The sequence below is a fragment of the Mesoplodon bidens genome (assembly GCF_964165515.1).
Source record: "Mesoplodon bidens genome assembly, chromosome: 15".
Classification (NCBI taxonomy): domain Eukaryota; kingdom Metazoa; phylum Chordata; class Mammalia; order Artiodactyla; family Ziphiidae; genus Mesoplodon; species Mesoplodon bidens.
This window is the reverse complement of record NC_138171.1, coordinates 45196859-45224617: the sequence shown is the minus strand read 5'-3', so window position 1 is coordinate 45224617 and position 27759 is coordinate 45196859. Positions and strand designations below refer to the sequence as shown.

At 50.5% G+C, this 27759-nt stretch overlaps 2 protein-coding genes across 4 annotated transcripts; both read right to left on the bottom strand.

Moving 5' to 3' along the window:
* Positions 1 to 858: 858 nt before the first annotated feature.
* Positions 859 to 11922, bottom strand: NFATC2IP (nuclear factor of activated T cells 2 interacting protein). 2 transcript variants are annotated; one of them, XM_081256995.1, is made up of 8 exons: positions 11495 to 11920; positions 10343 to 10415; positions 7659 to 7773; positions 6650 to 6730; positions 6371 to 6557; positions 4994 to 5138; positions 4759 to 4868; positions 859 to 3152 (listed from the first exon to the last, which is right to left on the bottom strand). In XM_081256995.1, the coding sequence occupies exons 1-8, from the start codon at positions 11876 to 11878 to the stop codon at positions 2994 to 2996; spliced, it is 1254 nt and encodes a 417-aa protein (XP_081113121.1). In that variant the 5' UTR covers positions 11879 to 11920; the 3' UTR covers positions 859 to 2993. The 2 variants fall into 2 exon arrangements, with proteins under 2 accessions (XP_081113121.1, XP_081113122.1); XM_081256996.1 differs by lacking the exons at positions 4759 to 4868; positions 4994 to 5138 and having other exon boundaries at positions 11495 to 11922.
* A 7343-nt stretch (positions 11923 to 19265) lies between these two features.
* CD19 (CD19 molecule) lies at positions 19266 to 24564 on the bottom strand. Of its 2 annotated transcripts, none has more exons than XM_081258024.1 (14): positions 24406 to 24564; positions 23879 to 24082; positions 23468 to 23761; positions 22322 to 22429; positions 22001 to 22049; positions 21589 to 21677; positions 21109 to 21222; positions 20882 to 20986; positions 20731 to 20799; positions 20563 to 20622; positions 20411 to 20467; positions 19743 to 19835; positions 19538 to 19640; positions 19266 to 19369 (listed from the first exon to the last, which is right to left on the bottom strand). In XM_081258024.1, exons 1-13 carry the CDS (start codon positions 24488 to 24490, stop codon positions 19552 to 19554), a joined length of 1416 nt encoding a protein of 471 aa, XP_081114150.1. In that variant the 5' UTR covers positions 24491 to 24564; the 3' UTR covers positions 19266 to 19369; positions 19538 to 19551. The 2 variants fall into 2 exon arrangements, with proteins under 2 accessions (XP_081114150.1, XP_081114151.1); XM_081258025.1 differs by having other exon boundaries at positions 23879 to 24116; positions 24406 to 24462.
* Between the last annotated feature and the right edge of the window lie 3195 nt (positions 24565 to 27759).

The following is a 27759-nucleotide window of genomic DNA, read 5'->3' as shown; positions in this document are numbered from 1 at the left end:
TGGAACCTTCTAGCACTTGCTAATGGATTTATAAAGAGGTCCAGTCACTTGTACTCAAGAGAAAATGGGTAGGTGCACATCCAATGATCTGTGATTCCATTCCTGGATATAAACCTGAGAAAAATCCCACTCGGGGTCACCACAATATTGCTTGTGATAGCAACACACTGGGGGGCTAGAACGGGGTTTGGTTACAAGTGACAGAAATCCTCCAATAGCAGTGATTTTTTTTTTTTTTTTTTTTTTTTTTTTTGGCCACACGGCTTGCAGGATCTTAGTTCCCTGGCTAGGTTTTGAACCCGGGCACCAGCAGTGAAAGTGCCAAGTCCTAACCACTGGACCACCAAGGAATTACCACCCAATAGCAGTGATTTAAACAAGACAGGAAGTTCCCCTTCTCGCCAAAGCCCAGAGGTCAGCAGTGCAGGGCTGGTAAGACGCTGCATGGAAGCTCAGACCCAGGCGCCTTCTCTCCTCGTCCTGCCCTGCATGGCTTCCTTCCCCAAGGTCACCTTGTGTCAGTAGGGATGCTCCACTTCCAGTGAGCAGCAGGAAGAAAGCCAAAGAGAGGGGCACACACTGCCTGCTTAGGGACGTGTCCTGGAAGTTGCACGCCTTCCTCTGAATTGGCATTTGGCCACACTTGGCTACAGTGGAGGCTGGCAAGCACTGTCTTCATTCTGAACTCTCTGTGCTTTGCTAAAAACCAGGGGTTGTTACCCTGGGAGGAGGAAGAATAGGTGTGAGGGGACAACAAATGGTCGCAGCCACAGGGGTCATGGGGATTAGGAAAAGTGCCAAGACCAAAAGTGGCACCCCTGGTCACGGGAAGGACAGAGAGACAGAAATCCTCAAATATTCACAAGTTGAATGTATTCCCATTTATTCTGCTGAGATTGAACATATTTTAATTTTAATGTGTTCAGACTTATTAATGGACATAAAATATCTGAAAAAAATGAGTTATACCATATCATGGATTATTTAAATGTTAAAAAATTTTCTTTCTATATTTCCCACATTGTAAGTTCAAAGGAATACCACATTCCAACAAAAAACTCTTTAAAGAGAGTGATGTGCTTTTGCCAAAATTATACCACCTATCAGTGGAAAATTCATGGCTTATTAGTAGACAGTGCTGAGAAAACTGGCTCATTATATGGTGAAACTAAAACTTGGATCTCATAGACAAAGGTAAATTTCAAATAGTTTCAAAGTAGTATTCGACATTTCAGCAGCCAGTACACCCTGGCATCAACAAATGAGAACAAATATTTGACCATGCAAAGCAGAGGCCAGCACATACCAGTGTGTACTGGTTGGACTTCAGCCCGATATTAGTGGCCTAAATGTGAAAGAAAGCTAATAAACTAACAGAAGAAAATGTAAAATATCTTAACTACTTTTAAATAAGAAATCAAAAAGCAACAAATGATATAACAAAATAGTTAATTCAACTACATTAAAATTAAGAATTTCTGTTCAGTGAAGGACACCCCTGAATATACAAACACAAGTGCCATTTTGAGAGTTTTTTGCAACTGCCCAGGAATATACGAAGAACTTTTGAGAGTAAACAAAAAAAAAAGACAGGAAGCCCCCATGAGAAAATGAGCAATTCACACAAAGGGAAACCAGGAAAGCTGACAGGTATATAAAGAAATTCCCCAAATTACTGGTGATCAGATGAATGTACATTAAAATACAGCACCACTTTACACCCAACAGACCAGCAAAAATTAGAAAGTTGGGCAGTGGCAAGTGCTGATGAGAATGAGGAGAAACAGGAAGCTTTAAGTGGGAGAGTCAATGACCATTCTGAAAACAAATAGAGAAATTAACCTGTCTGACCCATATTCCCGTCCTGGGTACCTCTGCCAGAGAACTTTTCACAAAATATGGAAGGGGACACATAAAAAGATGTTCACCGTGGCCTTGTATACATGCTGAGGAGTTGGAGGCACCCAGGTGTCCACCACTTAGCAAATGTGTAAACAAAATGCAGTTGACACCCACCATGGAATACCTCAGAGCAGTTCAAAGAAATAAAGCTGATGTAGCATAAGCAACACAGGCTGAGTGAAAAAAGCTACAGCACAAGATCTACAGCATAATACTACATGTGGAAAAAGTATATTCACACATACAACATGGCATTTTTCAAGGATACATTCATACTCAAAGACATGTAATCAACACATTAAAATGGACGCTTACGGGAGAGGATGGAGTGAAGGGGAAAAGCCATAAAACCAGAGAAGCCTTGCGTGGACTGGAATCCTGAGATCCAAAACCAAAAGGCTCAAGGTGCTCAATTATGCCTTAAATAATGTGTGTGCATCAGGAAGGTGGCTTGAAAGGGTCCTGGGGTGAGGAAGACACCCAAGCCTGAGAATCTGCTATATTCTTCAAAAGAATAACCCATCGTCTGACTCTGCTGAAGCTAATGCATGTGTGAGCTTGATCATCTAGTTTCCTGCAGGCTGAGGAGCCACACCCCTCAAGCAAACTTCACCCCCACCCTCCAATGACACTGAGGCCACTGCTGGTCCTGGACGTGGCATAAATGCCAGGTCTGGAATCCCATACCAGGGATTTCATGTTGATCTCAACTCACTCTTTCAATAGAAGCAGTTTCATAAAAGAGACATTTCAATAAAGGAAAGGGTGATGGTGGAGGGGAAAGGGTGAGGGTAAGGGATACCTTCTCCATGTCCCAGGGGCCTGCAAAACTCAGCACACCCTGTGGATGGAGCCACAGTCCACCCAGGGCAGCAAGGACCACCACACAACTCATCAGGTAGCTAACGGCTTAAAACCAGGCTTAAAACCAGGGTCGACGGGGCAGAGCGGGGGTGGTCCAAGATCACTCCTTGATTTTGCTTTAGCTTGAGGATAAGTTCTACCTCAGTTTCAGCTAGCCCTTATGGGGCCAAAAGGGGGCAGCCGCTCTCCCCAAGTCCAAGCTGGGACTCTAAACAGGGAGTGGGGTTTCAGCTCCAGACCTCGATGAGGTCCCCGGATTCCATGCCCAGATCAGCCGGCAGCTCCTTGCCTGAAAGCTTTGTCCCATCAAAGAAGAAGGAGAGCTTGTGGCCCGAGAGTCCCATGGCCTCCTCGTAGCGGGACATGAGGGTCTTGAGAGGAGAATCCTGGATGGAGAGGAAAAAATGGATGTAAGAATTTGAAAAGAGGGGCTGAGGAGAACTTGTAGGGACAGACAGAGGACTTGTGACAGGGAGGACAAGGGGACAAGTCAAGTCAGAGCCCACGGAGGGAAAGGCAACTGGCTGAAGAAGCCAGCAGCAAGCTGGTTCCTCTCTAGGGAGCTGGGCCACAGAGCCCAGGCCTGGGATCTTGGCTCCGGGTCAGGCAGGTTCTCCAAAGCTGGTCTCCTCACCTACGATGGAGGAATGGATCACAAGGAGGAAGCCAGCCGGGCTCTGGAGTGAGCATGACCTAAGCTGGGGGCCAGGTGCTCCCATTGAAATGGATGTATAACCCTAGCCAAGTGCTATGGGTTGATTGTGTTCCCCAAAAAAGATACCTTGTGGTCTTAACCCCTGGTAAATATGCATGTGACCTCATTTGGAAGATGTGATCAAGATAAGATGAGGTCATACTCGATTACAGTGGGCACTAAGGCAATAGGACTGGTGTGCTTGTAAGAGAAAACAGACACACAGAGAGACACACAGGGAGAACGTCATGCGAGGAAAGAGGCAGAGATTGGAGTGATGCAGCTGTGAGCCAAGGACTGCCAGCCACCGCCAGAAGCCGGAAGGAAGCAAGGAAGGATTCTACCTAGAGTCTCTGAGGAAGCACGACCCTGCTGACAACTTTTCTTTTTTTATAGTTGATTTACAATATTTTATTAGTTACAGGTTTACAACATCATGATTCAATATTTTTATAGATTATACTCTATTTAAAGTTATTATAAAATAATGGTTATATTCCCCTCTGCTGTCCAATATATCTTTTTTTTTAACATCTTTATTGGAGTATAATTGCTTTACAATGGTGTGTTCGTTTCTGCTTTATAACAAAGTGAATCAGCTATACATGTACATATGTCCCCATATCTCCTCCCTCTTGCGTCTCCCTCCCACCCTCCCTAGCCCACCCCTCTAGGTGGACACAAAGCACGGAGCTGACCTCCCCGTGCTATGCGGCTGCTTCCCACTAGCTATCGGTTTTATATTTGGTAGTGTACGTATGTCATCGCCACTCTCTCGCTTCGTCCCACTTGCTGACAACTTGATTTCAAACCTGTAGCCTCCAGAACTGTGAGAGAACACATTTCTATTGTTTTAAGCCACGCAGTTTGTTGTATTTTGTTATAGCAGCTCTCAGAAACTAATACGGCAAGTTATTCCACCTCTATAGAGGTTGGCTTCCGTATTTGTTAGATGAGGGTAACAACAGTGCTTTCCCACGTCAGACTGTTGTGAAATTCAATAATGTCCTGAATGTGAAGTAAATACCCTCAGCACAGGGACTGTCAGTTCTTTGGTAATTATGATGGGTTTATTGGTTACTGTCCAAGGGTGATTCTGACTTTAACCAGGAGGAGTTAGGAGACCAGAGCCAGGTTCCCAGCAGAAAGGGGAGGGAAGTTAACACTGGGCTTTTTCCACTATCTAGGATGGGTGGGGACCCAAGACCACAGAGGGCAGTGACTCCATCCTCCACCCACTGACACGAGAGACCGCAGAGCACGGGGCAAGGGGCACAGAGAGCCAGTTCCCCACTCACTCGAGGCAGCGAGACTTCCAGCAGCTGGTGCTTTTCCTTCCCCTGCACCCGCAGCTGGAGCAGGTGGGACTTCTCTGCGACATCCGGAGAACTTGCTAGCACCACACAGTCTGTGGAGGGCAGGATCAGGAAGCCAGGCCTAAGCGGGGGGTGGAAGCAGGGTCCCCTCTGGGCCTCTTCCCATATCCCCTCCCTGTGACAAAAGCCTCCTCAAGCCTCCCTGCCTTCCTCTCACCAATGATGTCAGCCACTCCAAGCTTTAGCGTCCTGGGGGTGGCGGTAGGGGACAGCTCTGTCTCTCCGAAGAGCAAGAGGATCCTGCTTGGGGACACCCCAAGACGGGCGGCCATGTGGTCCACCACGCTCTGGAGGGGCTCCGACTGGGAGGGGGACAAGAAGTGAAGGAGGCCTTCCTGCCTTGATGTGCTTCCCCCCACCCACCCCCAGTTTCTGGCCTTAACTACTTGCTAAATTCCTCATCTGTGAGTTCCACCATATTTACCTGGCAAGGCATAAAATAAAATCATGTTAATAAGGGTTTCAGGCAAGTGACACAAAGACATGAAGCAGCCATGAGTTAGGAGAAAAAAGGGAGTGGTGGGGATTGTGGCAAACCAGAACCGGATATGCCCCATCTGAACAGGCCAGCTGTTCCGCAATTCCAGCTGACTGGTACCATGTAGGAATATGGGCCAGGTACTGTATCTTCCTATTTAAGAGAAACCAGAAATCTGGACCCTGGTACAAAATCACCCATTGCAAAGGTTGGCGATGAACTCATATGTTCATGTGAGTCATACATGGGACATCCCTAGCGGTCCAGTGGTTAAGACTCCACGCTACCACTGCAGGGGGTGAGGGATCGATCCCTGGTTGGGGAAGTTCTGCATGCCGTGAAGTGCAGCCAAAAAAATAAATAAATAAAAGCACCGTACACCACAAAAGAAGCATGGGACTTCCCTAGTGGTCCAGTGGCTAAGATTCTGCGTTCCCAATGCAGGGGGCTCGATCCCTGGTCAGGGAACTAAGATCTCGCATGCCACACAGCAGGGACAAAAAAAAAAAGAAGAAGCAGCAGCACAGTTGATAAGGCCATGGGCTGCCAGTTCACAAGCCCTGGCTTAGTTGCTTGCCTGATGCACGGTTACTGCTCGATAAATGGTCACTTCTGTTATCATTCTTGTTTTGGAATTGGAGTCATCCCTACAAAAAGAGTAGGCTTCATCAGGAAGCTAGGGGGGGATCGGAATGACCAAGTGCCATCTGGGTGTCCAAGGCAGTAAGAGCAAGCACAAGAGGGAAGCACAGGGTCCGAGGGAAGGAAAGAGGGAGGGGTGCACCCTGGGGAGGGGCTACCAAGCAAAGCTTCTCAAAGGATGTTTTAGTGGAGCCTTGAAAATGGGTGGGAAGTTTGTCAGAAAGAGAGGGGAGAGGGAGGGAAAAAATCTCCCAAGGGGAACAGTGAGCACAAAGGCGCACAGGGCTGAACAAGCACTGGGCAGCTCCAGACAGCAGGATGGGCAAAGGAAGCCACAGTCCCTTCTGCCCAGACACCACAGTCTCTCCACAGACAGTTCCTGGGACCCTTCTCCCGGACTCTTCAGGCACTTACCATCCTGATGGGCAATCTGACCAGGTCAGCCCGGCACCGGATTTTGAGCGGCAAGAGACGAGAATTCTCTGGGAGAGTGGGCCCCTCCAGTAGGACCACCTCATCCTCCTGACTCAGGTGGTCCTGGCCCTGGGGCTGCTTGGGACTCAGGCAGGAACGGAGATTTTCGAGGCGCTTGTTCACCTCTCTGGGGTGCAGAAAGAACTGTGGGTCAGTCAGGGTGGTCCCCCTCCATACTGCCCCTCTCTACCCCAGCCCAGAGTCCCCTGCCCTTGGTACCTTAACTTCTGGAGTGCCCGAGTATGCTTCCTGCTGCTGGTCCGTGGCAGACGTAGAGGCAACGGTGAGGTGTCCTGAAACCTGTAGAGATAAAAGAGGGACAGGATGGAGAAAGAGGTGAGACCCCAGCCCCACACCTCTCCTCATGGGACCCCTGGGGACCAGAGGGGTACCTGGAGAATCAAGAGAGAGCATCTTCCGGTGACATCCATCTTATAGGAAGACAGGGGGAGGTAAGGACAGGGAAAACCTGAGTCATAATTTTTATATTTATATGACCAAATATGAGGGAGGAGAATGCCTAACTTTTTTTTTTTTTTTTTTTCTTTTTGCGGTATGCGGGCCTCTCACTGTTGTGGCCTCTCCCGTTGCGGAGCACAGGCTCCGGATGCGCAGGCCCAGCGGCCATGGCTCACGGGCCCAGCCGCTCCGCGGCATATGGGATCCTCCCAGACCGGGGCACGAACCCGTATCCCCTGCATCGGCAGGCGGACTCTCAACCACTGCGCCACCAGGGAGGCCCTGCCTAACTTTTAAGATAAGTTACTTCCCAGGTAAATGTCTGATAACATCCAAATGACACCAGGCACTTACTATCTGCCAAGGGTTAACTCTTAATTTACCCCAAAATTCTGACCCAGGTACCACTATTATCCCCATTTTACAGAAGAGAAAATTGAAGCACAGAGAAGCTGACTAAGAGACAGCTGCCGGATTTGAACCACAGAGCAGTCTGCAGAGCCACACCCTTCACCCCTGCATCACTACTTTCTTAGACACAAAGCTGAAATCTCCACTTGCTGGTGGGTCCTGAGGGCCCGCTGTCATCCTCTGATGGGGTTCACCTCTTCTTTCCCCCAAGAAGAGCTTCAGTCCTCACCTGAGCCTCAAGACTCCTTCCGTCCTTCTCCTTACCCTTTGAGGAGCCAGCCAAGGGTTCTGCCTGCCTCAGCCTACCCCCCCAACTCCCTTCCTGCTCCAGAGGCCCCAGGGCCCTCGCCTCACTCACAGAAACATCTCTTTCTTCTCTTCTCCATCCTTGCTCCTCAGCTTCTTCTTCCAGGGAGAATTGGGACATGGGGAATCCTCAACGTGGAGACTGCTGGAATCTGCCATGTCCGCCTCTGGGGACAGAGTGGGAGGAAGTGGAAAGGGTTAGCCAAGAGAGGGCAGCGGGAGGCCAAGGAGAGAGAAGTCAGGGGCTTCAGAAGGTTCTGAGAAAGGAGGAGACTAAGGGAGCCCCAGACACACACAACCACTGGGGAAGGGCTCAAGGGGTGTGAGTTAAAGGGGAAAAGCCTACCTCAGAGAGAAGAATGAACTGGAGCCTGACAGATTAGAGCAAGAGTGTCAGAACTTCGTGCTAAGGCATGAGACAGTGGCGAGTGTGGACAGTCGGAAAGTGGCTCACCCCAACTGAAGCATGCTCTTCTCACTTTTGATCACACGCACCCCACAAATGAAGAACACTGAGCACACAACCCGGAAAATAGGTATTTACTTAATACACATATACTACTTACTATACAGGGACATACAATTATATATGTTATGAAACATACACTAAAACAAATGTCAAAGGATGATTTTTTTTCCTAATATTTCTCTTATTTTCTTCCCATACAGTTTGGTGGGCACAGAGAGACTGTGACTCCGGGGTGGAGGAGGGGGTGTGGGGCAGGGAGGGAATGAGGTAAAGAGGTAAGTATAGGCCCTCTGAGCCTACATTTCTCAAATTTCATCCATGTGTCATTGCCATATTTTGCCATATCTCTGTATTATTTAATATCTTTCTTTCTTTCTTAAGTTAATTTATTTACTTTTGGCTGCATTGGGTCTTCGTTGCTGCGTGCGGGCTTTCTCTAGTTGCAGCGAGCGGGGGCTACTCTTCGTTGCGTGCACGGGCTTCTCACTGTGGTGGCTTCTCTTGCTGCGGAGCTCGGGCTCTAGGTGTGCAGGCTTCAGTAGCTGTGGCATGTGGGCTCAGCAGTTGTGGCTCGCGGCCTCTAGAGTGCAGGCTCAGTAGTTGCAGCTTGCGGGCTCTAGAGCGCAGGCTCAGTAGCTGCGTGTAGCTCAGTGGCTTAGTTGCTCTGCAGCATGTGGGATCTTCCCAGACCAGGGCTTGAACCTGTGTCCCCTGCATTGGCAGGCGGATTCTTAACCACTGTGCCACCAGGGAAGTCCTAATATCTTTCTTTAAATCACTCATTTTAACTTGAATATCTTATAAAAGGAAATCAGGTATAATATTCTAAACTATAGAAGCTCTTTTCCATTTGCTTGCCACATGATCATCATTAACCATAAGATATATACTGTGAATACAAAACAATGATAATGAATCCTAGATCAGTGGTTCTCAGAGGCAATTTTGCCTCCTGGGGGACATGTGGCAATGTCTGTAGACAATTTTGGTTGTCACAATGAGAGGAGGAAGGGGTTGGGGTGTGACACTGGTATCTGGTGGGTAGAGCTCAGGCTGTTGCTAAACATCCCACAGAGCACAGGACAGCCCCCAACAAAGAATGATCCAGTCCAAATGTCAGTAGCACTGAGGTTGTGAAATCCTGTCTTAGTAGCTGCCAGAGGCCTGAGATTCTGCGTTTCTGACAAACTCCTGGAAGATACCCAACATTCCTGGGTCCACATTTTGAGTGGCAAGGACAGAGGTGCCTTTGTACTTCTCTGTTCCAGGTACCATATATGCAAACCATATATGTAGTCCAAGAGGGGGCTTTCTATATATTCTCTTTAATTAAGTCTCACCAAAATCCTTTGACATAGGTCCTTTTTTTTTTTTTTTTTTTTTTTGCGGTACACGGGCGTCTCACTGTTGTGGCCTCTCCCGTTGCGGAGCACAGGCTCCGAACGCGCAGGCTCAGCGGCCATGGCTCATGGGCCCAGCTGCTCCGCGGCATGTGGGATCCTCCTGGACCAGGGCACGAACCCGTGTCCCCTGCATCGGCAGGCGGACTCTCAACCACTGCGCCACCAGGGAAGCCCTAGGTCCATTTTTTATCCCCATTTTGCTGATGAGGAAATTGAAGCATTGAGAGATTAACTCGCCCAAGGTCACACAGCTACTAAGGGGTAGAACTGGCATTCAAACCAGGCCTGCTGGTTCCTAAATCAGCTCTTAATCACCCTGCCATACTCCCTCATAGTGCAAAAGTCTTAGTCCAAGGTCTGCATTTGCCCACTGGATTGCTCCCCTATTAGACTTGATTCCTACTCACTGCCCTTGAGTGGTTTGCAAAAATCACATCACTGAGGGAGAACAAAGGCTGGGCAGCCCTGAAAAGATTCAAAGAACACCCTGCTGGCTCCAGAGTGTTCCCAAGACACTTGCTGCAGATGTAACAAGATGTTACATATCCTTAACACCTCCCCCTCCCGTTCCCAGGATTACAGAATCAGAATCTCTGGGGATGGCACCTGGAAATCTGTATATTAGCTCACTCTTATGCCTATTAGAGTTGGTGGAAGGGTGTTTTGACAGAATTTTCTGTGCCTTCTGGTTAACAATCCAGCTCCTTTTAGGAATGGAGCTTTTTCTGGCTAGGATGCAGGAGTCACCTCTCCCATGTCCTTCCCCTGAGCCTCAGGAAACAACTAACTGCAGGGATGTAAACTCCAGAAAGTCTCCTCAAAGAGGCCAGCACTGGGCACCTCTCCCTAGAAGCCCTCCCTTACCTTCCTCAGTCTCTGGGGAGCAGAATTTCAGGAGGGACATGTGGTCTGGGATGAGGTGGAGGCTGCTTTTCACCTGCAAAGAAAAAGTAAATCAGTCCCAAATCCTCCCTCCACTTAAAGAGAAAACTGGGGTCGATTCTTCCCTCACACCCAGGCCTCCTCCAGCTCCCAAGTCCTCCCTAAGGATGTAGACATTACAGCCCTCCCACAGGACTCAGGAGCTCAGCTTCCCCAGGATCCAAAATTGGAGTACCCTACCATACGGTATCACTTATATGTGGAATCTAAAATATGACACAAATGAACCTATCTACAAAGCAGAAACAGACTCACAACCATAGAGAACAGACTTGTGGCTGCCAAGGGGAAGGGGGAAGGGGGGAGGGGGGAGGGATGGACTGGGAGTTTGGGGTTAGTAGACGCAAACTATTACATATAGAATGGATGGACAACAAGGTCCTACTGGATAGCACAGGTAACTATATTCAATGTTCTGGGATAAGCCATAATGGAAAAGAATATAAAAAAGAATGTGTATACATACACGTATAACTGAATCACTTTGCTATACAGCAGAAATTAACACAACATTGTAAATCAACTACACTTCAATTTAAAAAAATGAGTACTCTGACTCCGACACCCCTTTCCCTAATGCACTGTAAGGATGCAAGCTTAGTTCCCCTTTTTTACGAAGCTGCTAGCCATCCTGCTATCTTAGAATCCTTGGCAATCTCAGCTCCCTAGCTAACCCTACCACGTGGGGACTCCAGCCTCCTGGAGCCCCCAGTTCTCTGAACTTCCATGGACCCCAGTACCCATCTTCCTGGATCTTTAGCAATGGGCCCCAACCTTAAAACCCAATATGCCCCAAATCCCAGCCCTAGGTGCCTCAACTCTTCTCTGAACCATCAGGGATCCCAAACCCTTAGGCTCTCTATACCCCCGACACTCCAGCTCCTGGGAATCCCAAACTCCCAGCACACTCCAAACCCCTTCACCTCCCCAATTTACAGAAACCCCAGGAACACTGCCCCCAAGGCTCCTATACCCTGCTTCCGTTTAGTCTCCCAAGACCAATCCTAGAACCCTACCCTCAACATTTCTAAACCCAGCCCTTCCGCGCTAGCCCTCTCAGGGACCTGCGTGCACCTTCTCGGAGTACACTGGAACCGCCGGTGCCTCCCCGGGATCCAGCAGCAACCGCCGCCGCCTGACCAAGACCCGAGGGGTTTCAGCCGGCCGTGCGTCCGCCCCTTCGCTGTCACTGTCGCTGTCGTCCCGGGGCGCGGCCGGCACGGGGGGTTCCGGGAGCGGGACCTCGGCCGGGTCCGCAGCGCCGCGAGCCGTTCCGACCTCCAAGACATCCTCATCGCTGTCGCTGACCAAGTCCACAAGCACCGAGTCCAGGGTACGCCGGGCTGGCGATCGTTGAGCGCCAGGACGCCGACCACGGCCGCCCCGGGATCCCCGAGCCCCTCGGCCGACACCGCCGCCTCTGGGCCGCCGACCCTGTTTCCTCACCGGCTCCGCCATGGCACACACCAGGCTGCGACAGTCGCCCGCCTCTAACCAACTCGCCTGGCCCCCTCCAGCGGCTTCCGCCCTTCATTGGGCGAACTGCCTGCTAGTCAGCACCTCTTCCCGCCCACACCCTCTGGATCCACCTCTCCGCCTTTTCACTGGTCGCTGCACCCGCCCATCACACTTTCACCACTGAAACCAAAGCGCCAAAGATTCCAATCAGCCTCGGCGCAATCGGCGTAGGTTTCGACTCGTCCCGGCTCACCCATTGGCCTGACCATCCTTCTATAAGCCCCGCCCACTGAAGAGAGTCTTTTTCCTGTTTGGTGGAGGAGCGGGGCATCCTGGGAATTGTAGTCTGCAATCCCTCAGGCTAGAGTTGAGGGAGGAGTCCGGCTGGGAATTGCTTTTAGAAACCGCAGACTTCACGGGTATCCCGTTTATTCTTTCCCCCAACCGCTTGGTGGGCTGAGTAATTCCGCTCGACGCCGACGCCTCGCACACGACCCCCTCCTCACGTGCAGAATCCGCACAATACGCCCCTGGACCAACACTTCAATACCGCGCAACTCTCTGCATAACCTTCGACAGCATACATACCCTCCCTCACCCTGGAGGTCCCGACAGACACTTTTCACGGGTAAAGTCAACCCAACATACACTCTTGCAACACCCTCCCACAACGTACACCTAAGCACAACCCGCCTCACAAACAACGCCTGTAAGGGCAAATACAAGTGAAAAATAAGAGGCTTAATTCTCCCTGTTGAAAGTAAGGGACGTGACTTCTCCCCCTTCTCCCTTTTCCTTCACAATTTCTTTCTTGGAACTTTTCAAAATGTATGTAAATCTTTGTAATGGCTAAGCCTCTTGCCAGTCTCATAACTCAGGAACTCCAGGACCTGGGAGACATTTTCTTTTTAATTGAAGTATAGTTGATTTACAATGTTGTGTTAGTTTCCGGTGTACAGCAAAGTGATTCAGTTTTCTATATATTTTCTCAGATTCTTTTCCATTATAGTTTATTACAAGATATTGAATATAGTTCCCTGTGGTATGCAATTGGACCTTCTTGTTTATCTATTTTATATTTAGTAGTTTGTATCTGCTAATCCCAAACTCCTCATTTCTTCCTCCCCCCACCCCACTCCCTTTCCCCTTTGGTAACCATAAGTTTGTTTTCTATGTCTGTGAGTCTGTTCCTCTTTTGTAAATAAGTTATGGAGCCATCTTTTTGAAATGAAAGCGTCAGGGGAAATAGCTCCCAATCTCCCCATCTCCCAGCTCCAGCGGGAGAATAACAGCCTAACTTCATGGAGGCTCTGCTACAATATACAAAACCACCTCCCATCAAAAATACTGTAAAGCAACTATACTCCAATAAAAGTTTTAAGAAAGAAAAGAAAAGAAACTAGATAAATCAGACTCTAGGAAAAAAAAAAAAGATGCCAGAAGTTTGTCTTGCCCTTGGATAAAAGCCAATCACCATGATAAAGTTAGGATGATCTACGTGTGCCTAAAGGTGGTGTCAAGTCTTCTTACTTGAGGCCTAGTCATTGTTTACCTTGAAAACAAGATATGGGTTTTGAAAATTTATCTTGAAAACAGGATAATGGGTGGTACCTGCTTGGCTATATAAAATGGTGAGATTTCTTTCTGCTTTTGCAATCCATCTCTCAGGGGATTGCCTGTAATGTGCCTGGCATTCTGTTTAATGCTTATTCAATAATAAAACTGTTTTCTCAAACGTATGGACACCAAGGGGGGAAAGTGGCGGCGGAGGGTGGTGGTGGGGTGGGGTGGCGGTGGGATGAAGTGGGAGATTGGGATTGACACATATACATTAATATGTATAAAATAGATAACTAATAAGAACATGCTGTATAAAAAATAAATAAAATAAAGTTCAAAAATTTAAAAATAATAATAATAAAACTGTTTTCTGTCTCTACTACCTCTGTGTAGAGGTTTTCTGGGTGGGAAGAAGGTTTTGTTTTTTCATTTTATTTCCCCAACACACCCACCAAAGACATTGCATACCTCAGAGGCTACATATCCTCCACACATCTACTGTATCCACAACTCCTGTACAACATGCACCCTGACGCAGCACAGATGTAACCGATCAGGACCCTATGGGGTCTTCCCGGGACAGGCCCTTCCCCCATATCCTCTGCTTTAGCTCCTCTCTGAAGTATTGATACCTAGATAACAATATTTGATGCACACTTCCTAAGTTGTTTTACAGATGTGAAAAACCCCCAACAGGACTTTCCTGGTGGGGCAGTGGTTAAGAATCTGCCTGCCAGTGCAGGGGACACGGGTTCAAGCCCTGGTCCGGGAAGATCCCACATGCCATGGAGCAACTAAGCCCATGCGCCACAACTACTGAGCCTGCGCTCTAGAGGCCGCGAGCCACAACTACTGAGCCCACGCGCCTAGAGCCCGTGCTCCACAACAAGAGAAGCCACAGCAATGAGAAGCCCACGCACCGCAACGGAGAGTAGCCCCTGCTCAGCCCCCGCTCGCTGCAACTAAAGAAAGCCCGTGTGCAGCAACGAAGACCCAATGCAGCCAAAAATAAATAAATCAATAAATAAGATTTTAAAACAATGCTTTGCTGAAACCATTTGGGGAGCTCCAGGCTTTTTAGGGCATGAGCCACCTGTCTCCTTGCAGGGCCCTGCAATTAACCTTTCTCTGCTCCAAACCTCAATGTTTTGGTTTGTTTGGCCTCACTGCGCATTGGGCACACTAACTTGGGCACTAACACAGACACACCCCTCCTACACTTCACACCTCCCATATTGCCTCCAACTGCATGGCCCCCGTTGGCCTTAGAAATAAAATTTAGTTATTTTACCAGCAAGAATGGGTTTATTCAGGAATAGCAAAGGAATTGAAATTTGGGACAAGGAAGCTATAGCGAAAGCCATAGGCAAGTCCAACAAAGAAGGTTATTTTTACAGAGAAAAGGGAGGACATTGGGAGGGGTCGTTTTGAAGGAAAGTCCATTGGAGAAACGTGAGAGGTCAGGATGATAATGGTTTCTCATTGCCTGAGTTGCTCGGGTAGTGGATTTCTTCTAGGAGATGCAATGTACATCTTTTCCTGTTGGGACCTGTAATTGATGATTCTTTCCTGTCCATGATTCTTCTGTTGGGGTCTTTAACTGACAGTTCTTCCTGTAATTGATGACAAGTGGTCCGACAGCATGAAAGCTCCCACTTCAGACTCCATTTTAGTGAGGTTTCCTTTTATTTTCACTCCCCTGACATCTCACACTATACATACCACACTATACTTCACACATAACACCCACACAGCATACACCCAATACCACCTGTCTCTCACACACTTAACATTCACGTAACTTGTACTTCACACATCCATCCAGTACAGCATCTTTTTTTTTTTTTTACAAACTAATTAATTTATTTATCTATTTTTGGCTGTGTTCGGTCTTCATTGCTGCGCGCGGGCTTTCTCTAGTTGCGGCGAGCGGGGGCTACTCTTCGTTGCAGTGCGCGGGCTTCTCCTTGCGGTGGCTTCTCTTGTTGTGGAGCATGGGCTCTAGGCGCTCGGGCTTCAGTAGTTGTGGCATGCGGGCTCGGTAATTGTGGCACACGGGCTTAGTTGCTCGCGGCATGTGGGATCATCCCAGACCAGGGCTCGAGCCCATGTCCCCTGCATTGGCAGGCAGATTCTTCACCACTGCGCCACCAGGGAAGTCCCCCCAGTACAGCATCTTGATGACCACCCACATCCCATCCCCTCCCCCTCCTCTGCTACACTGATATCCCTTACACACACACCCCAACTCAGCCCACACTTCAAGTCCTCCAAGTAGACTCAGCCAAGGTCAAGACTGAAAGCACACAACCCCAGCAGGTGAGGCTGTTCCCCAAGGAACAAAGACTCTGGACCTGGCAGAGTGGACTCCAAGGACCTCCTAGCCCTGGGAACTCTTCATCCACTCTATATAGTAAGGCTGGAAGCATAGAGATTACACCAAAAGCCCTTCTGCAGCCTTGGTCCCTACCTGGGAGGCCCCTGCAAACTAGGGGTGACCCTGAGGGCCTGAAACCTCTCTCAAGCCTCCTTCTCCCTAAATCTTGTTCAGGAACTATAAGTGATCCAGTCCCTGCCAAAGAAACAGGTCATGGGGTGGGAATTTGTGAAGCTTTGGAGTGTGGCTTTCTTCTGAGCAGGTCCCTGCACTGGAGGAGTTCCTAACCCAAATATTCTGTGTGCCCTCTGGCTCCTGGGACACAGTAGGCCCTTAATAAATGCCAAATAATAATAATAGCTAATGTTCAATTGCCTACTATGCTACCGTCATGTGCTTTACATCTCATTTAAGATTCACTAAGGTAGCTATCATTATTTTTTTATTTTTTTATTTTTGCAGTACGCGGGCCTCTCACTGTTGTGGCCTCTCCCGTTGCGGAGCACAGGCTCCAGACGTGCAGGCTCAGCAGCCATGGCTCACGGGCCCAGCCGCTCCGCGGCATGTGGGATCTTCCCGGACCGGGGCACGAACCCGTGTCCCCTGCATCGGCAGGCGGACTCTCAACCACTGTGCCACCAGGGAAGCCCGGTAGCTATCATTAATATCCCTATTCTACAGACCAGGAAACTGCAGCACAGAGAGTTTGAGTCACACAGCCAGAGAGGGTTGGAGCTGGGATTCAAACACAGGTAGTCTGATTCCAGAGCACTGGGCTGGAGTTAGCACACCTCCGTTCCTCATCTCCTCCCAAGACTTCGCTGGGTAGCAGAGCTCACAGGAGTAGCTCCAGCCTCTGGCCCCTGAATCTCAGGACTTGGCACAGTCCTTCATTCACTCCTCCTTCCCCACTCATTTCCTGAGCTCCTGATCTTTGCCATCCCCTGGCTGGGTACAAGGGGCACAGAGAAGACCCAGACATGGATTCACCCTTGAGAAGGTAGGATGTTTTCACCAGGAGTGTCATGTTCAAATGATTCAGGCACAGGCAGGAGACCTACATGAATGAAGCAGACTGGGTAAAAGGCAATAGGGAATGGTGAGGACTTTGGCAATATGGAAAGCTTACATTAGCTGAAGGGTAAGGTCGGGGTGTGAATCCTGAGCTAGATCTGGGATATTTATTTTTTTTATTTTTTTATTTTGTTTCTGCCACATGGACTGTGTCCAAGATGGGAGGCCAAGGAAATGCTGAAGGTTCATTTCCCATCCCCCACATTCCAAACATACACTATGCAAATAGAACAAGAGGCATCGCTTTCTTTCTTTTCTTTTTCTTAATAGATACCTGAGCTCAAAAGCAGGACAGAATCTCCCTGGTGCTAGAAATAATGAAGGAAATCAAAGCCACAACACTGAGAGGGCAGCGCATGGGAATGCTGGGATCCCTAGGATTGGAGTTTTAATGTCCCCATGGGGACAGAGGTTAAGGCTGAGGCCCCAGGAAGAGCAGAGAGCTGAAACTAAGCCCGATGTGCAAAGCTGGGAGCTGAGAAAGGACTGTCTCTTCTGGGCACAGAAGACAGAGGGGAAAAAAATCCATCCACAGGCCTTGGGATGCAGTTTGGAAAAAGTCACCGCAGGAAATCAGAATCCCCAGAGTCACCAGAGTATGGGCTTAGAGTCAGACCAAACCCCTAGGGCAAAAGCCTGCTCTAAATAAAATGGTCAGAAACCTGTGTAGCCTGTAAGACTGTGGCAGAAGCCAAAGCAAGCTGGCCCCAGAAGATGTGAGTGGGGCAAAGGACTCCTGCAGGAGAAACACAAAGAAGTCAAAGAACTCTTCCATGGTGATACACCATGGGAGGCTTCACCCCATTTTACAGATGATGATAATCACCTCCTCCCTACTGCTACTTTATAACTGGGAACACTGCGGGTCATTGAGCTTGAGTAAGTTGCCTAAAGTCAGCTAGCAACTGAAGTATTTAATTTCTCTGTGCCTCAGTCTTCTCAGCTCTAAGGTGATAATAATTTTAGCGTACCTTCCTCATAGAATTGTCATGAAGATAAAATAGGATGCTACTTGTAAAGCATTTATTAGAACAATGCCTGGCACATCATAATAGCGTTCATACAGTTAAAGTAAGTTTTAAAGGTTCAGAGATAAAGAAGCAATAGAGTCTCAAAAACAAACACAGGACATTATGAAGAAAGAACACGTACATTAAGCAAAGGAATTCTAGGGCTTCCCTGTGGCGCAGTGGTTGAGAGTCCGCCTGCCGATGCAGGGGACACGGGTTCGTGCCCCAGTCCAGGAAGATCCCATATGCTGCGGAGCGGCTGGGCCCGTGAGCCATGGCCGCTGAGCCTGCGCGTCCGGAGCCTGTGCTCCGCGATGGGAGAGGCCACAACAGTGAGAGGCCCGCGTACTGCAAAAAAAAAAAAAAGGAATTCTAGAAATAAAAATATAGGTACTGAAAAAGTCTAGGCAATCTTACAGAGAGCACTGAAACTTCTGGAGCAGGAGAGGGACTAGGTTTCAGATGCCAGTCCTGGGTTTCAGAAGAGCACTGGAGCTGGGGAGACCAGGCAGAAGACACCAAGACTATCAATGACTGAGTCCACCTTTGCCTGAGACAGGCAGGAGTTTGGGAGTGGTAGAGCTTGCTACATAATGGTTTCAGGGCCTGGAGACTTTTAGTTCTGAAGTCTTTGTGTTTGCGGTTTACATCATAGGCAGTTTACCAGGCAGTAGGCACAATGGCTAGGACAGCAGCCCGATTTCTGGATTCAGCTCTGTGAAGTGCTAGTTACATGACTTGGCCTCTCTGACCCTCGGTTTTCCATCTACACAACCGCAGCTATAGGAAGGGAGAGTGTCAAGAATGATATAGGCTCTGGAATTAGACGGCCAGAGTTCAAGTCCTGTCCCCAACATTTATTAACTAGGTAAGTCTTGGGCATGTAATTTAGGGTCTCTGCCTCAGTCTCCTCATCTATGAAACAGGGTTGTTTGTGGAGATAAAATGAGCTAACATATATAAGCATACACACACTTAAAATATACATAAAATACTTTGATACAATCCTGGCACATAACAGATGATTAGAAAGGTTAAATGCCTTCACTGACGTTAGAACATAGCAGATGCTCAATAAATGGCAGTGATGACTGCCAATTCCTGGATTGCTTCGTCTTCACTGGGCGCCACGAATACAACTGCCGAATGAACAATGACTGAATGACTGGCTGGCGGGAATGGCAGGCAAGTGAGGGAGACGAGTGCAGGCCAAGCCCCAGGCGGGAAAAGGCCCTGTGGTTCCGGAGATGGAGTTCTCCCTCCTCCGCTGGATTCAAGAGGGGATGGGAATACATGCATCCTCACCTTCCCTTCCCCTCCCACAAAAGGGCACTAGGTCACAGGATTGGAAGAGCTCACTGAGTTTATTTGGGGAGTGCAAAGGGGGCCGAAGTTTAGCTTGTGTACACTGTGTGTGTACACAGATACACGCATCCTGAGTAACACTGCTCCAGAGGCTGGCGCCATCTGCTGGGGGTACAAGATTTCAGAGTCAGGTGTGGATCTCAGGGGCCTGAGGAGGTCCATGCTATGCAGAAGAAATGGTAATGGGGAGCAGTCCAGGAGCCAGCACCCCACTTCCATCCCTATTCATCTCCCTCCTTCTTTCCCATCCTTGGAGGGCAGTTCCCAGCTCACCTGAAGGGAATCACCTAGTTGCTCCAGGTGCCCATGTGGCCCCCTCCTCCCCATGCTGGTTCTGGTCCATCGGGATTATCCATATTCTCATAAGAGTCTGCATCTGGTCAGGACCAGGAAGGAGTAAGACATAAGTGGAGCTGAAAGTCAGCTGGGAGGGAGGAAGCCTCAGAGGACAATGGGAGACAGCAGGAGAAGCACCCACCTTCCTCATGACTGGGACCAGGCTGGGCTTGAACAAAGCGGAGCTGGGGGGCTGCATACAGGATCCCTCTCATATCCTCATAGGACTGGGACCCTGTTTGGCCAGGGGATGGAGAGTTGGGAGCCTGGGAGCCACGCTGGGGGCTTGGGGAAGGGAAGTGCAGCCTAAGATACTGAGGGAGTCTTAGGGGCAGAGGACAGTGGAAGGCTTGAACAATATTGTACTAGGAAGGAGTGACAGGGTTAGCGTCAGGTTCTGGCCCTTGTTTGTTGTGGGGTTTGATAACGTGTGGTTAGATTATGGTCGTGGTCAGAGAAAAAGTGAAGAACGGAATTGGAAGGAGTCAAAGTCAGAGTTGTGAGGAGGTTGTAGAGAGAGCTCAGGTCAAAGGTGAGGCCTGCATTGGGGCTGAGGTGAGCTGGAGGTCAAAGTCCAGGCTGGAACTGGATTGGGGTTGGGGCTGATGTTGATGATGAGGGATGGGGTGAACACTGGGCATCAGGATGGGCATTGGGGTCAGTGTTGAGGTTAGAGTTGGAGTCAAATCTAAGGTCAGGATTGGGCTTGGGTTTGGGGTCAGAACCAAGGTCAAGGTCGGGCCTGACATTAGAGCCGAGGCCACATCAACCCAACCTGGACAAGAAAGGCAGGTCCCAAGCACTTCTCACCAAGGGAGGTTGCCTCCCTGCTGGGGTCCCAGGCTGACCCATGGGGGCTCAGGAAGTCTGGAGAAGGAAGAGGGAAGTCACTCCCGGCCTTTGCGTCACACACACCACCACCCCCATCCACCCCGCAGGAATGTGACCATCCTCACACACACCTGTTGTCCCGGCAACTGGCTGGGCCAGTTCTTCATCCTCATTCTCATAAGATTCAGCTGCTGCCGGAAAAAAAAAGAGAACTCCAGGGACCACTCCGGCCCTGTAGGGGATCCACAGCCCTGTGGGTTCTCCCAAGCCTATGAGGCCCCACAAGTACCCCAGATTACCGTTGGAGAAGGAGTCTTCATCCTCAGGACCCAAGACCCCTTCCTCAGGGTTCTCATAGCCGCTGCCATCTGGTGGAGAAGGAGAGGGATCCAGGGAGGGCCCACAGCCCACCCCGGCTGAGAAGGTGAGGATGAGGGAGGGCAGTCTTACCCTGGGAGAGCTGGTCCTGCCCAAGGTTGGAGTCGTTCTCGTAGAACTTGGAGCCCTCCTCACTGTCCGGCTCCTCATAGGCCTCCCCTTCCTCTTCTTCTGGGCCTGGGGTTTGGGGATGGGGGTGGGAACCGGGTCACGGGCCCCCTCCTCCAGGCCCCAGTCCACTATTCCTGCCACAGACCACTCCAATATCTCCCATGTGAGTAACCACCCCCCTCAATCACCGGTTCCTGGTGGGCTCCGGGACCCCGCGGCTCTGGCCTCCTGGACGTCGCTGTGCGGACTTCCGTAGGACGGCACGGTGGCTCCCAGGCCCGCAGCCCACCGCTGGGCGCGTCCTGGCGGGTGAGAGGAGATGGGGGCGGTCAGGGCTACGGGCAGAGGATGCTTCAGGGCCTGCTGGAGGACTCCGGGTCTAGGTGCTCAGCCTTGAGCCAGCGGGGCGGGATCTAAATCTAGAGGCGTGGCCTGAAGTCTCGGGCGAGGTTCTGGGGTCAGAACCGGACTTCAGGTCCCGAGTCTGGGGGCGGACCTTGGTCCTGGGGGCGGGGCTCAAGTCGGGGCGGGACTCCGCACCATGGGGCGGGCTCTTTTCTGAAGGCGGAGCTCCGAGCTCGGGAAGACTTGGAGCTCAGGGGTCTAGAAGGATGAGGAAAATGGGTGGGGTTCTAACTCTGGGTCAGGGACCTGGCGGTGCCTCCTACCCGTGCCTGAGTGGGGAGTGGAGAGGGAGAGCATGTTCCCGTACTGGTTCTGGGCCCCGTTTCCCGGGGGAGGCGTCACTTTGAAGAACCTGGAGGAGGAAGGGGAATTGCACTGTGAGGCCAGGCCTGGAGGGGACTGGAGGGGACACTCAAGATTCAGGCTAGACCCTCAGAGGTTAAAATGTGGTCACTTGTTATGAGCACCTCTGTTCTGCCACAGCCTACAGAGGGGCCTGCGATCACTCGAAGGAGGACTTCACAGAGGAGGTAGCTTTGGTGCTGGGCTTTGAAGGTTGGGCAGTATTTCAACCATAGAGGTGGAGAAAAGACACCCTGAGCAGAGGAAACAGCAAGTGCAAAGCATAAGGTGAAAGTGCAGGAGTGGGAGCCTGGAGGGCGCTGGCATCATTACCTTCTAGTGGGATCTGTCATTCGCTTTCTTTTCCTCCTCAGGATCAGGGCTGGGGGGAGTTAAGGGGAATGATCAGAGGAGAGAGACTCAAGAGTGAAGATTTGGGGGATGCTGGGGAAGTCACTTGGAGGAGATGGGATTTCAAATTCCAAAGAGCTCGGGTAGTTTGGGGCAGGGGGTAGAAAAGGAGTGGGGGCAGGATTCTGAGGTCTGTGGGGGAGGTGTGGGAGGAGAAACAGATGGTTGTCAGACTGGCCAGTGTGGCCTCTCCTGAGGAGGAAGGGGTAAGTTTGGGAAGACCAGCTGGGGGACATGACTCACCTCTTCGAAGATGAAGAAAGCCCACCAGGGAACCCAGGCAGAAGATCAGATAAGCTAAAGTCACAACAGGGACTATCCAGCCACCAGTCTCCAGTAGCCAATGCCATACTGCTAGGGGGAAGGAGCTATGAGATGAAGACCCCGGGCTGGCATCTTGCTGTCCAGCCTCAAGATCTCAAAGGGCCATAAGTCTCGGGGGGCTGGGGCAAGACACAGATCCTCAACATCCCAAGCTACAGGGAGGGCTCTCCTCCCTCCCTCTGAGGACCCGGAGCCTGGCACGGGGCCTGGAGTGGCATCTGTTAAGCAAACCATGAACAAACTATGACTATAGTCAGACACAATGTTAGGATTAAGGGGAGCATAATGATCAGCTTCCCGCTGCAGTTAAGGACAGCCATGGTCAACGTAAAGGGCAGAGTCGAGTTCACAGGGTTAGAGGTGAGATGCAGCAATGTGCTGCTGAGGTCGAGTTTGGAGGGAAAGTTCAGGATGAGTTTGAGAACTGTGGTTGCAGTAACATGGTAGGATTGAAAGAAGGGAGACAGAATGGGCAGAACATTATGGCCAACTTGGTGGACAGGTGAGGAAAAGGAAGGATGCCCAGATTGCTGGCTTGGGCACATGGGCAGGTGATAGTGTCCTTCACTTCTAGGGCCACCTAGAAGACTGTGCTTGAGGAAGATATCAAGTTTGATTTTGTACCTGTTGAGCCTGCAATGTCCATGGACATCAAATGGCAATGCCAGGAGTTGGCTGGGTGTGGGGTGTATGGAACTGAGTCACCAAGGCATGGTGGCCTAAGGAGCCATGGGAGTAAAGGAGGTCAAACAAGAAGAGTGTGTAATCAAGGGTGAGAAAGTGTAGACAGGGATAAGAAGAGGGCTCAAGGCTCCAACTGTGAGGAATGAGGGAGGAAGGAAGCCTCTCTCAAAGTTGATGGGAAGGAACAACCAGTGGTAAAAGACCCAGAAAAGTAGTGTCTTGGAAGCAAGGGAGGAAAAAGTTGGGGTCAGTGTTCAGTGTAGAGGCTGGGGCTCGGGGTGAGGCCGTTACTAGCCCTCAGGTTGGGGAACCAAGGTTGCCGGGCTTCCGGTTCTTCCCAGTAGCCCCACTCAGATGCCCCACAACTGGGAGAAACTCTACCTGACTGGGCAGTGACCTTCAGCTGCATCTGGGTGGTCACGTTGCCATGGTTACAATGATAGATGCCAGCATCTTGAGCTGTGGTCTCAGGCAGCAACAGAACAGCCTTTCCCCCGAGGGTGCCCATGACCCACATCTCTCTGAGTTGGGCATCCTCACTCAGGTTTAGGCTCAGCAATTTGATGTTAGGCTTCTTGGGACGCACATGGATCCAGGAGATGGGGCCTCTGGCCAGTGAGGTGCGGGATGCCCCACAGGACAGCGAGAGTGTGGAGCCAGGGGCCACCGTGAGGTCTGGGGCAAGGAGAGCCAAGGCTAGGAAAGTGTAGTCCTTGGGGGTCTCCTCCCCTGCACACCATCCAGGTCCCAGTTATCATCCCCCCACTTCCTGGCATCTCCCCAGCACCTTACCGTGGTTGTTGCTCTGGTTCAAAGTGCCGTTAGGTGGGACACAGGCAGAATCTGTGCGTAAGATCGCAGGGCGGTCCTTGGCCCACACATAGAGCTGGGACCTTGTGGGGTGACCAGAAGAGAGCCTGGGGCCCCCTGAGGACCTGTTCCCCAGGCCACAGCTTGGGTCATTTAGGTCTGAAGCATTCCACCGGAACAGTTCTCCTGGGAAGATACCCAGAACCAGATACAGAGACATCTAGGAGAGGCAGAGAGATACAGAGACCCAGAAAGGCAGAGGCAAAGACCCAGAGAGAGACAGAGAAACGGCGACTCAGAGAAAAGAGTGAAAGACAAATACAGAGCAGCGCAGTGCTGCCGTCACGAAGCCACAGCAGTTTTTAGAAGCCACCTAAAACTGGCTCCCAGCTTGTCCCTCGGACACTCCAGCCCCTCCCTCCAGATCCATTTCAGCTGCTGGACCTCCTCCATCTACGGTGGGCCTCCCTCTTCTCATCCAGCCCTCCCTGCCCCAGCCCGGACCTCACCGCTGCCCTTCACGCTGACCGTCCAGCCAGGCTGCCAGGCTTGCTCAGAAGAGGGGCCTGGCTGGCACAGGTAGAAGCCCCCCATCTGGTCGGAGACATTGAAGATGAACAGCAAGGTTCCCTGGGGCTCCTTCAGGGTGCCCAGGGGCCCCACATGGATGCCCAGGCCTGGTAACCCTAGGCTCAGCTCTAAGAAGGGTGTTGATTGGGAGCCCCGAAACCAGGCCAGTTGCTCAGGGGGACCACCTGAGAGACCTTCAAGGCATGGCAGCACAGCATTGCCTCCCTCTGTGGAGAGAGAGAAGGATGGGGGTGGGGAGTGAGGAGCCCCTAGCCCCCTTCACTCCTCAGACTGGGTTATAAAGCCAACGACCCCACCAGCTGGGAGTGGATAAGTCCTCAGAGTCCTTGCAGTCTTCCCCTGAATTTTACAAATAACAAAATGGAGGCTCAGAGAAGGTAAGTGACTTGGCCAAGGGCACCCAACCGGAACCCAGGTTTCCAGCCCTTCCATCCACCTCTGCCTTCCGGACATACCTTTAGCCTCCAGTAGTTGTGTTTCCTGGGGCCTGACTCCCATGGGGGTAAGGAACAGGTGGAGGAAGAAGAGGAGGAGAGGAGGTGGCATGGTGGCCAGACTCCCCGGGGCACCCAGCTTCGCCGCGCGGGGGATGCTGGGGCAGGCGGGGACCTGGTGGGCACTGAACCATGGGCGTCTGTGGGGGAGGATGGGCAGTCCCCCCAGAGAGGAAGGGGTGGTCATGCCTCAGGCCCTTTCTCCACGCACCCCTCCAGAGCCACAAAACTCACCTCCTCCCTGCTACCGTGTTTTATTTTCATCACAGCACTTACCACCATGTGAGATGATCTTATTTGCGTGTCTCCTTTCTTGATGGATTTCTGTTTCTCCACTAGAAAGCCCCTTGTGGCAGAGCTTTGTCCTGTTCACAACTGTACACACAGTGCCCCGGAACAGTGCTTGGCACGTTATTGTGTAGGCGCCCAAGGAATATTTGTTGAATGAGTGGATCCAGGCTCCCTCCTTCTCCTCCTCCTCCCTCCTTCAACCTCAGGCTCTTAGTTCATTTCCCTTCACACACACACCCCCTTCATTCATTCAACCAACGTCTCTTGGGCCTTTCTCCACCTCCGTACAAGCAGCCCATCACACATACAGTGGGATCTGGCAGACCTGAGTTTGAATCCTCCACCTCCGCTACTTGGCTAATTGTCTTCATCTTTCTAAGCCTTAGTTTCTTTCTCTCTAAACCGGGAACAATAACCGTAGTCTCAAAATATTGTTTGTGCTTTCAGGCCCCTGGGGCCAGGATGACACCTCCACACTGTGGCAGTGTATGGCCTGTTCTTAATTGCTGCTAATTCGATGATGACCCGTCCCCGTTTCCCCAAAGCATCAGCTAGGCCAGAGTGCCGTGTTACAGATGAGTGAAAGAGGAGTCCCTGCTTCCCTCAGAGATAAAGGGAGCCGAGCTGCAGTGCTGCCTTGGGCTTCTCAGCCTCCAAGATCTCCACCCACTTCCAGAATCCAGACATAACTTTGCATGTTCCCCTTCCCGGGAGAAAACCAACTGTCAGAAGGGGAGACACATTGCCCCCTCCCCCTTCTTCGCCTGAGATGGATCCCGGCTTTTCCTCATCCTGCTCTACAGTGCCCGGTAGACAAGTGCTATGTTGAATACAGACCTTGTTAAGACTTACCCTGTAGCTTGGTATTACAGATGTGCTATTAGTGCAGTAAGGTGAAGGCTGTCTGCCCAGAGAAATTCATAATTTATATAAGAAAATAAATTTCGTAAATTAAAAAAATATATATTGTTTGTGGAGGTTAAACAGGATGATATATATATGGCACTTGTAGCTCAGCACAGCACATAGCAAGCGCTCTCAGTTCGTGAGAGACAGTGTCCATTAATAGCTAAGGGTTCAAGCCATTCTGCCACTGGGGCTCCTTTGCAGCGGTACTGAGGAATGACTGATGCTTAATGCCCCTTTGTCTCCCAGTTCTTCCCCAGGAAGCCCCTGCTTCAGTTATGGAAGGAACCCATTTAGAAGTGGGAAAATCGAGCCCCCCCCACACACAAAGGCAGGGTGTTGCCTGAGATCACACATTGGGCTGGTGGTACAACTGGGCACCAGGACCCAGGTGTCCTGACTCTTAAATCTGTTCTTCTGACACACACACCCCCATGCCTCTTTCTCTCTCTCTCCTCCCCCCCACCCGCCCCACCCCCTCCATGTGAATCTCTGTCTATCACTGCTGCAGTCACGGAGGGAGAAGGGCCAGGGACCCAGGAGACCTGCTTTCTCAGTTGCTGGTTCCCAGGCCCGTCTCACTGGGCTGTGGCTTCCTGTTTGCCTTAGGCAAACCCCAGGGGACCCTCCAGCTGGCAGGGCCCCCACCTCCCTTTGGGGGGGTTGGGGTGGCTGGGGAGGGGGGAAGAGAATGGAGCCGGTGAGGGGGCAGGACCCCATCTGCCTTTCCTTCAACAGAATCTCTCTCATCTCTTCACTAGCTTCCAGCTGCCTCACACGCAGAGTCTTCTTGCTAGAGCATGTCAGCTCCCTGCTTAGAACATTCCAGCGACTGTTTTCTGCCTAAAATAAATATTCCAAAGACCTGAGGGAGACTGCCCGTGACTATATTTCCTACCTCAACTCTCCGCCACTCTGCCCCTGACTCAGGGCCTTTGCACTTGCTGCCCTTCTTCCTGGATCTACTCTCGGCTCTTCACTCCACTGGCTCCTTTCCTTGCTCAACTCTCAGTTCAAACATTGCTTCCTCAGAGAGGCCTTTCCTGACACCCCAGGTACTTTGAAATTAACCTCACACGCCTGTTTTATTTCCTTCCCAGCTTTTGCCCCAGTCCCAAAGTCTGCTTGTTTATTTTTTAGTCTTCTCATTGGCCACCTGCCCTAGATTATTCATTGTGCTACAACAGGGGTCTTTACTGCCTGGTTCACTGGCATCCAGTAGGTGCTCAATAAGTGCTTGTTGTATAAAGGAAGTAAGTTAGTTATGGTTTCCGAAGGGGAAATGAACGGGGGGGGGGGATAAATTAGGAGTATGCGATTAACAGATACAAATTACTATACATAAAATAGATAAGCAACAAGGATTTAGTGTATAACACAGGAAACTATCTTCAATATCTTGTAATAATCTATAATGGAAAATAATCTGATAAAAATATTATAGATACACAACCGAATCACTCTGCTGGACACCTGAAACTAACATAATATTGTAAATCAACTAAAATAAATAAATAAAAAAGGAAGGAAGTTAGAAGAGTGACAGGAAACTTTCTTTTCGCTTTCCCCCATGTACTCAGT

Excerpts from the sequence above, each read along its gene's own strand:
- NFATC2IP (XM_081256995.1), bottom strand. The coding sequence starts at position 11,878 with ATGGCGGAGCCGGTGAGGAAACAGGGTCGGCGGCCCAGAGGCGGCGGT. Across the intron at positions 7,774-10,342 it reads CTCCCCAGAGACTGAGGAAG|AGGCGGACATGGCAGATTCC; the intron begins GTAAGGGAGGGC and ends CTCTGTCCCCAG. Across the intron at positions 4,869-4,993 it reads TGGAGTGGCTGACATCATTG|ACTGTGTGGTGCTAGCAAGT; the intron begins GTGAGAGGAAGG and ends TGCCCTCCACAG.
- CD19 (XM_081258024.1), bottom strand. The coding sequence starts at position 24,490 with ATGGGGGGCTTCTACCTGTGCCAGCCAGGCCCCTCTTCTGAGCAAGCC. Across the intron at positions 21,678-22,000 it reads ATGACAGATCCCACTAGAAG|GTTCTTCAAAGTGACGCCTC; the intron begins GTAATGATGCCA and ends TTCCTCCTCCAG. Across the intron at positions 20,623-20,730 it reads TGAAGACTCCTTCTCCAACG|CAGCTGAATCTTATGAGAAT; the intron begins GTAATCTGGGGT and ends TTTTTCCGGCAG.